A 10,000-nucleotide genomic window follows, 5' to 3' on the forward strand; every position below is an offset into this window, starting at 1 on the left:
TTCCCTCCCCTATCTCTGTGTGTTTACCTTCTCTCCTCTATCCCTGTGTTTACCTTCTCTCCCCTATCTCTGTGTTTACCTTCTCTCCCCTATCTCTGTGTTTACCTTCCCTCCCCTATCTCTGTGTGTTTACCTTCCCTCCCCTATCTCTGTGTGTTTACCTTCTCTCCTCTATCTCTGTGTTTACCTTCTCTCCCCTATCTCTGTGTTTACCTTCTCTCCCCTATCTCTGTGTGTTTACCTTCTCTCCCCTATCTCTGTGTGTTTACTTTCTCTCCTCTATCTCTCTGTTTACCTTCTCTCCCCTATCTCTGTGTTTACCTTCTCTCCCCTATCTCTCTGGGTTTACCTTCTCTCCCCTATCTCTGTGTTTACCTTCTCTCCCATATATCTCTGTGTTTACCTTCTCTCCCCTATCTCTGTGTTTACCTTCTCTCCCCTATCTCTGTGTGTTTACCTTCTCTCCCCTATCTCTGTGTGTTTACATTCTCTCCTCTATCTCTCTGTTTACCTTCTCTCCCCTATCTCTGTGTTTACCTTCTCTCCCCTATCTCTCTGGGTTTACCTTCTCTCCCCTATCTCTGTGTTTACCTTCTCTCCCCTATATCTCTGTGTTTACCTTCTCTCCTCTATCTCTGTGTTTAACTTCTCTCCCCTATATCTCTGTGTTTACCTTCTCTCCTCTATCTCTGTGTTTACCTTCTCTCCCCTATATCTCTGTGTTTACCTTCTCTCCCCTATCTCTGTGTTTACCTTCTCTCCCGGGGTGACAGAGACCCTCCAGACACAGTGTGTGTACGAGGGGTAACCGTTTGGGTAACCGGGCGACGAGAAGTTACCTGTCGACTCCTGTAGGGTCTCCCCGCATGCTACACACACACACACACACACACACACACACAGAGAGAGTGAGAAAGTTACACTCTTCTATGCAATATCTCTGTCATTGGTATAAGCTGAAAGACCCTTTTACACTTCTTCCATTTAACCCCAAAATCAAATTCACGCTTCTTTGTTGGCATGAAAAACATAATAAATATCGCCAAAAAAGTAGGAATAGTCATGTAAATGGTATTAAATAATAATAAAACAATAATAATAACAACAATTAAATGGTAACAGTCAACAGTAGAAAAATAATACATCTAAAAGGCTAAACATGAAAAATTAAACACCTCTGTCTTTACCATCTCTACTCCCATCTCTCTCTCTGTCTTTACCATCTCTACTCCCATCTCTCTCTCTGTCTTTACCATCTCTACTCCCATCTCTCTCTCTGTCTTTACCATCTCTACTCCCATCTCTCTCTCTGTCTTTACCATCTCTACTCCCATCTCTCTCTCTGTCTTTACCATCTCTACTCCTATCTCTCTCTCTGTCTTTACCATCTCTACTCCCATCTCTCTCTCTGTCTTTACCATCTCTACTCCCATCTCTCTCTCTGTCTTTACCATCTCTACTCCCATCTCTCTCTCTGTCTTTACCATCTCTACTCCCATCTCTCTCTCTGTCTTTACCATCTCTACTCCCATCTCTCTGTCTTTACCATCTCTACTCCCATCTCTCTCTCTGTCTTTACCATCTCTACTCCCATCTCTCTCTCTCTATCTTTACCATCTCTACTCCCATCTCTCTCTCTGTCTTTACCATCTCTACTCCCATCTCTCTCTCTGTCTTTACCATCTCTACTCCTATCTCTCTCTCTGTCTTTACCATCTCTACTCCCATCTCTCTCTCTGTCTTTACCATCTCTACTCCTATCTCTCTCTCTGTCTTTACCATCTCTACTCCCATCTCTCTCTCTATCTTTACCATCTCTACTCCCATCTCTCTCTCTATCTTTACCATCTCTACTCCCATCTCTCTCTCTGTCTTTACCATCTCTACTCCCATCTCTCTCTCTATCTTTACCATCTCTACTCCCATCTCTCTCTCTGTCTTTACCATCTCTACTCCCATCTCTCTCTCTATCTTTACCATCTCTACTCCCATCTCTCTCTCTGTCTTTACCATCTCTACTCCCATCTCTCTCTCTATCTTTACCATCTCTACTCCCATCTCTCTATCTCTACCATCTCTACTCCCATCTCTCTCTCTGTCTTTACCATCTCTACTCCCATCTCTCTCTCTCTATCTTTACCATCTCTACTCCCATCTCTCTCTCTATCTTTACCATCTCTACTCCCATCTCTCTCTCTATCTTTACCATCTCTACTCCCATCTCTCTCTCTATCTTTACCATCTCTACTCCCATCTCTCTATCTTTACCATCTCTACTCCCATCTCTCTCTCTGTCTTTACCATCTCTACTCCCATCTCTCTCTCTATCTTTACCATCTCTACTCCCATCTCTCTCTCTCTATCTTTACCATCTCTACTCCCATCTCTCTCTCTCTATCTTTACCATCTCTACTCCCATCTCTCTCTCTATCTTTACCATCTCTACTCCCATCTCTCTCTCTGTCTTTACCATCTCTACTCCCATCTCTCTCTATCTTTACCATCTCTACTCCCATCTCTCTCTCTATCTTTACCATCTCTACTCCCATCTCTCTCTCTGTCTTTACCATCTCTACTCCCATCTCTCTCTCTGTCTTTACCATCTCTACTCCCATCTCTCTCTCTGTCTTTACCATCTCTACTCCCATCTCTCTCTCTCTATCTTTACCATCTCTACTCCCATCTCTCTCTCTGTCTTTACCATCTCTACTCCCATCTCTCTCTCTGTCTTTACCATCTCTACTCCCATCTCTCTCTCTCTATCTTTACCATCTCTACTCCCATCTCTCTCTCTATCTTTACCATCTCTACTCCCATCTCTCTCTCTGTCTTTACCATCTCTACTCCCATCTCTCTCTCTGTCTTTACCATCTCTACTCCTATCTCTCTCTCTGTCTTTACCATCTCTACTCCCATCTCTCTCTCTATCTTTACCATCTCTACTCCCATCTCTCTCTCTATCTTTACCATCTCTACTCCCATCTCTCTCTCTGTCTTTACCATCTCTACTCCCATCTCTCTCTCTATCTTTACCATCTCTACTCCCATCTCTCTCTCTGTCTTTACCATCTCTACTCCCATCTCTCTCTCTATCTTTACCATCTCTACTCCCATCTCTCTCTCTGTCTTTACCATCTCTACTCCCATCTCTCTCTCTATCTTTACCATCTCTACTCCCATCTCTCTATCTCTACCATCTCTACTCCCATCTCTCTCTCTGTCTTTACCATCTCTACTCCCATCTCTCTCTCTCTATCTTTACCATCTCTACTCCCATCTCTCTCTCTATCTTTACCATCTCTACTCCCATCTCTCTCTCTATCTTTACCATCTCTACTCCCATCTCTCTCTCTATCTTTACCATCTCTACTCCCATCTCTCTATCTTTACCATCTCTACTCCCATCTCTCTCTCTGTCTTTACCATCTCTACTCCCATCTCTCTCTCTATCTTTACCATCTCTACTCCCATCTCTCTCTCTCTATCTTTACCATCTCTACTCCCATCTCTCTCTCTCTATCTTTACCATCTCTACTCCCATCTCTCTCTCTATCTTTACCATCTCTACTCCCATCTCTCTCTCTGTCTTTACCATCTCTACTCCCATCTCTCTCTATCTTTACCATCTCTACTCCCATCTCTCTCTCTATCTTTACCATCTCTACTCCCATCTCTCTCTCTGTCTTTACCATCTCTACTCCCATCTCTCTCTCTGTCTTTACCATCTCTACTCCCATCTCTCTCTCTGTCTTTACCATCTCTACTCCCATCTCTCTCTCTCTATCTTTACCATCTCTACTCCCATCTCTCTCTCTGTCTTTACCATCTCTACTCCCATCTCTCTCTCTGTCTTTACCATCTCTACTCCCATCTCTCTCTCTCTATCTTTACCATCTCTACTCCCATCTCTCTCTCTATCTTTACCATCTCTACTCCCATCTCTCTCTCTGTCTTTACCATCTCTACTCCCATCTCTCTCTCTGTCTTTACCATCTCTACTCCCATCTCTCTCTCTCTATCTTTACCATCTCTACTCCCATCTCTCTCTCTATCTTTACCATCTCTACTCCCATCTCTCTCTCTCTATCTTTACCATCTCTACTCCCATCTCTCTATCTTTACCATCTCTACTCCCATCTCTCTCTCTGTCTTTACCATCTCTACTCCCATCTCTCTCTCTATCTTTACCATCTCTACTCCCATCTCTCTCTCTATCTTTACCATCTCTACTCCCATCTCTCTCTCTGTCTTTACCATCTCTACTCCCATCTCTCTCTCTATCTTTACCATCTCTACTCCCATCTCTCTCTCTGTCTTTACCATCTCTACTCCCATCTCTCTCTCTGTCTTTACCATCTCTACTCCCATCTCTCTCTCTCTGTCTTTACCATCTCTACTCCCATCTCTCTCTGTCTTTACCATCTCTACTCCCATCTCTCTCTCTGTCTTTACCATCTCTACTCCCATCTCTCTCTCTCTGTCTTTACCATCTCTACTCCCATCTCTACTCCCATCTCTCTCTCTGTCTTTACCATCTCTACTCCCATCTCTCTCTCTGTCTTTACCATCTCTACTCCCATCTCTCTCTCTGTCTTTACCATCTCTACTCCCATCTCTCTCTCTGTCTTTACCATCTCTACTCCCATCTCTCTCTGTCTTTACCATCTCTACTCCCATCTCTCTCTCTGTCTTTACCATCTCTACTCCCATCTCTCTCTCTGTCTTTACCATCTCTACTCCCATCTCTCTCTCTATCTTTACCATCTCTACTCCCATCTCTCTCTCTGTCTTTACCATCTCTACTCCCATCTCTCTCTGTCTTTACCATCTCTACTCCCATCTCTCTCTCTGTCTTTACCATCTCTACTCCCATCTCTCTCTCTCTATCTTTACCATCTCTACTCCCATCTCTCTCTCTATCTTTACCATCTCTACTCCCATCTCTCTCTCTGTCTTTACCATCTCTACTCCCATCTCTCTCTGTCTTTACCATCTCTACTCCCATCTCTCTCTCTCTATCTTTACCATCTCTACTCCCATCTCTCTCTCTCTCTGTCTTTACCATCTCTACTCCCATCTCTCTCTCTGTCTTTACCATCTCTACTCCCATCTCTCTCTCTGTCTTTACCATCTCTACTCCCATCTCTCTCTCTATCTTTACCATCTCTACTCCCATCTCTCTCTCTCTCTGTCTTTACCATCTCTACTCCCATCTCTCTCTCTGTCTTTACCATCTCTACTCCCATCTCTCTCTCTGTCTTTACCATCTCTACTCCCATCTCTCTCTCTCTATCTCTACCATCTCTACTCCCATCTCTCTCTCTATCTTTACCATCTCTACTCCCATCTCTCTCTCTCTGTCTTTACCATCTCTACTCCCATCTCTCTCTCTCTGTCTTTACCATCTCTACTCCCATCTCTCTCTCTGTCTTTACCATCTCTACTCCCATCTCTCTCTCTGTCTTTACCATCTCTACTCCCATCTCTCTCTCTCTGTCTTTACCATCTCTACTCCCATCTCTCCCTCTGTCTTTACCATCTCTACTCCCATCTCTCTCTCTCTGTCTTTACCATCTCTACTCCCATCTCTCTCTCTATCTTTACCATCTCTACTCCCATCTCTCTCTCTGTCTTTACCATCTCTACTCCCATCTCTCTCTCTATCTTTACCATCTCTACTCCCATCTCTCTATCTGTCTTTACCATCTCTACTCCCATCTCTCTCTCTATCTTTACCATCTCTACTCCCATCTCTCTCTCTCTGTCTTTACCATCTCTACTCCCATCTCTCTCTCTGTCTTTACCATCTCTACTCCCATCTCTCTCTCTATCTTTACCATCTCTACTCCCATCTCTCTCTCTGTCTTTACCATCTCTACTCCCATCTCTCTCTCTATCTTTACCATCTCTACTCCCATCTCTCTCTCTCTGTCTTTACCATCTCTACTCCCATCTCTCTCTCTGTCTTTACCATCTCTACTCCCATCTCTCTCTCTCTGTCTTTACCATCTCTACTCCCATCTCTCTCTCTGTCTTTACCATCTCTACTCCCATCTCTCTCTCTGTCTTTACCATCTCTACTCCCATCTCTCTCTCTGTCTTTACCATCTCTACTCCCATCTCTCTCTCTGTCTTTACCATCTCTACTCCCATCTCTCTCTGTCTTTACCATCTCTACTCCCATCTCTCTCTCTGTCTTTACCATCTCTACTCCCATCTCTCTCTGTCTTTACCATCTCTACTCCCATCTCTCTCTCTGTCTTTACCATCTCTACTCCCATCTCTCTCTCTGTCTTTACCATCTCTACTCCCATCTCTCTATCTGTCTTTACCATCTCTACTCCCATCTCTCTATCTGTCTTTACCATCTCTACTCCCATCTCTCTCTCTATCTTTACCATCTCTACTCCCATCTCTCTCTCTGTCTTTACCATCTCTACTCCCATCTCTCTCTCTGTCTTTACCATCTCTACTCCCATCTCTCTCTCTGTCTTTACCATCTCTACTCCCATCTCTCTCTGTCTTTACCATCTCTACTCCCATCTCTCTCTCTGTCTTTACCATCTCTACTCCCATCTCTCTCTCTGTCTTTACCATCTCTACTCCCATCTCTCTCTCTATCTTTACCATCTCTACTCCCATCTCTCTCTCTATCTTTACCATCTCTACTCCCATCTCTCTATCTTTACCATCTCTACTCCCATCTCTACTCCCATCTCTCTCTCTGTCTTTACCATCTCTACTCCCATCTCTACTCCCATCTCTACTCCCATCTCTACTCCCATCTCTCTCTCTATCTTTACCATCTCTACTCCCATCTCTACTCCCATCTCTACTCCCATCTCTACTCCCATCTCTACTCCCATCTCTCTCTCTATCTTTACCATCTCTACTCCCATCTCTACTCCCATCTCTACTCCCATCTCTCTCTCTATCTTTACCATCTCTACTCCCATCTCTACTCCCATCTCTACTCCCATCTCTCTCTCTGTCTTTACCATCTCTACTCCCATCTCTCTCTCTGTCTTTACCATCTCTACTCCCATCTCTACTCCCATCTCTCTCTCTATCTTTACCATCTCTACTCCCATCTCTACTCCCATCTCTCTCTCTGTCTTTACCATCTCTACTCCCATCTCTACTCCCATCTCTACTCCCATCTCTACTCCCATCTCTCTCTCTCTATCTTTACCATCTCTACTCCCATCTCTCTATCTTTACCATCTCTACTCCCATCTCTATCTCTCTCTTTACCATCTCTACTCCCATCTCTCTCTCTCTCTTTACCATCTCTACTCCCATCTCTCTCTCTCTCTTTACCATCTCTACTCCCATCTCTATCTCTCTCTTTACCATCTCTACTCCCATCTCTCTATCTTTACCATCTCTACTCCCATCTCTCTCTCTTTACCATCTCTACTCCCATCTCTCTCTCATCTCTCCCTCCAACTCTCTTTTCATCTCTCTCTCCATCTCTCTCCATCTCCCTATCCATCTCTCCCTCCATCTCTCCCTCCATATCTCCCTCCATATCAGTTTCCATCTCTCCATACATCTCTATCCATCTCTCCCTCAATCTCTCAGTCCATCTCTCCTTTTCTCCCTCCATATCTCCCTCCATTTCTCCCTCCATCTCTCGTTCCATATCTCCCTCCAAATCTCTTTCCTTCTCTCCCTCCATCTCTCTCGTAGTGAGATGAGTCACATGTGCCGTCCTCTCCCTTCATGCATGCTGTTTTTACCCAGAGTGCCCTAGGGCCCTGCTCATCTGTCAGTTGTCACATATGACCTCATAAGGACTACAGCTGGGTCCACCACACACATACACGCATGCAAGTATGCACACATACACAAGTACGCACACACGCATGAATGCTCACTCACACACACATCTTATACACAGACACCAGGAGAGATGTGCAGATGTTGAGCCAAAGTTGCTTCAACAGAATGCTAGAATAGAATGTTAGAATAGAATGTTAGAATAGAATGTCAGAATAGAATGTTACAACAGAATGCTAGAATATAATGTCAGAATAGAATGTCAAAATAGAATGTTAGAATAGAATGTCAAAATAGAATGTTAGAATAGAATGTTAGAATAGAATGCTGCAATAGAATGTTACAATAGAATGATACAATAGAATGTTACAATAGAATGTCAAAATAGAATGTTAGAATAAAATGTTACAATAGAATGTTACAATAGAATGTTACAACAGAATGTCAGAATAGAATGTTAGAATAGAATGTTATAATAGAATGTTACAATAGAATGCTGCAATAGAATGTTACAATAGAATGATACAATAGAATGTTACAATAGAATGTCAAAATAGAATGTTAGAATAAAATGTTACAATAGAATGTTACAATAGAATGTTACAACAGAATGTCAGAATAGAATGTTAGAATAGAATGTTAGAATAGAATGTTAGAACAGAATGTTAGAACAGAATGTTAGAATAGAATTTTAGAATAGAATGTCAGAATAGAATGTTAGAACATAATGTTAGAATAGAATTTTAGAATAGAATGTTAGAATTGAACGTTAGAATAGAATGTTAGAATAGAATGTTACAATATAATGTTACAATATAATGTCAGAATAGAATGTTAGAATAAAATGTTACAATAGAATGTTAGAATAGAATGTTAGAATAAAATGTTACAATAGAATGTTACAATATAATGTCAGAATAGAATGTTAGAATAAAATGTTACAATAGAATGTTAGAATAAAATGTTACAATAGAATGTTACAATAGAATGTCAGAATAGAATGTAAGAATAGAATGTTCGAATAAAATGTTAGAATAGAATGTTAGAACAGAATGTTACGATATATAATGTTAGAATAGAATGTTAGAATAGAATGTTAGAATAGAATGTTAGAATAGAATGTTTGAATATAATGTTAGAATAGAATGTTAGAATAGAATGTTAGAACATAATGTTAGAACATAATGGTAGAACAGAATGTTAGAACAGAATGTTAGAACATAATGTTAGAATAGAATGTTAGAATAGAATGTTAGAACAGAATGTTAGAACATAATGTTAGAACACAATATTAGAATAGAATGTTAGAACAGAATGTTAGAACATAATGTTAGAATAGAATGTTAGAACAGAATGTTAGAACATAATGTTAGAATAGAATGTTAGAATAGAATGTTAGAATAAAATGTTAGAATAGAATGTTAGAATAGAATGTTAGAACAGAATGTTAGAATAGAATGTTAGAATAGAATGTCAGAACAGAATGTTAGAATAGAATGTTCCAGAAAAGGTCCAGTTGCCAGGACCACAAAGGCAAATTCCATCTGGACATCGTTGCCCCAGAGCAGTGGTTCCCAAACGTGTTATAGTCCCGTCCCCCTTCAGACATTCAACCTCCAGCTGTACCCCCTCTAGCACCAGGGTCAGTATACCCCCTCTAGCACCAGGGTCAGTGTACCCCCTCTAGCACCAGGGTCAGTGTACCCCCTCTAGCACCAGGGTCAGTGTACCCCCTCTAGCACCAGGGTCAGTGTACCCCCTCTAGCACCAGGGTCAGTGTACCCCCTCTAGCACCAGGGTCAGTGTACCCCCTCTAGCACCAGGGTCAGTGTACCCCCTCTAGCACCAGGGTCAGTGTACCCCCTCTAGCACCAGGGTCAGTGTACCCCCTCTAGCACCAGGGTCAGTGTACCCCCTCTAGCACCAGGGTCAGTGTACCCCCTCTAGCACCAGGGTCAGCTGTACCCCCTCTAGCACCAGGGTCAGCGTACCCCCTCTAGCACCAGGGTCAGTGTACCCCCTCTAGCACCAGGGTCAGTGTACCCCCTCTAGCACCAGGGTCAGTGTACCCCCTCTAGCACCAGGGTCAGTGTACCCCCTCTAGCACCAGGGTCAGTGTACCCCCTCTAGCACCAGGGTCAGTGTACCCCCTCTAGCACCAGGGTCAGTGTACCCCCTCTAGCACCAGGGTCAGCTGTACCCCCTCTAGCACCAGGGT

General features: G+C 42.9%; 1 protein-coding gene across 1 annotated transcript in view; it reads right to left on the reverse strand.

Moving 5' to 3' along the window:
- The window catches only part of LOC129842030 (dorsal-ventral patterning tolloid-like protein 1), an 84,630-nt gene that overhangs the window by 14,189 nt on the left and 60,441 nt on the right, over window positions 1–10,000 (reverse strand). The window contains exon 8 of the mRNA XM_055910405.1: window positions 754–869. Coding sequence (XP_055766380.1) covers window positions 754–869 — 116 coding nt within the window. The remainder of the gene's footprint in view (window positions 1–753; window positions 870–10,000) is intronic.

The sequence above is a fragment of the Salvelinus fontinalis genome, unplaced genomic scaffold, assembly GCF_029448725.1.
Source record: "Salvelinus fontinalis isolate EN_2023a unplaced genomic scaffold, ASM2944872v1 scaffold_0008, whole genome shotgun sequence".
In the NCBI taxonomy this organism is placed as follows: domain Eukaryota; kingdom Metazoa; phylum Chordata; class Actinopteri; order Salmoniformes; family Salmonidae; genus Salvelinus; species Salvelinus fontinalis.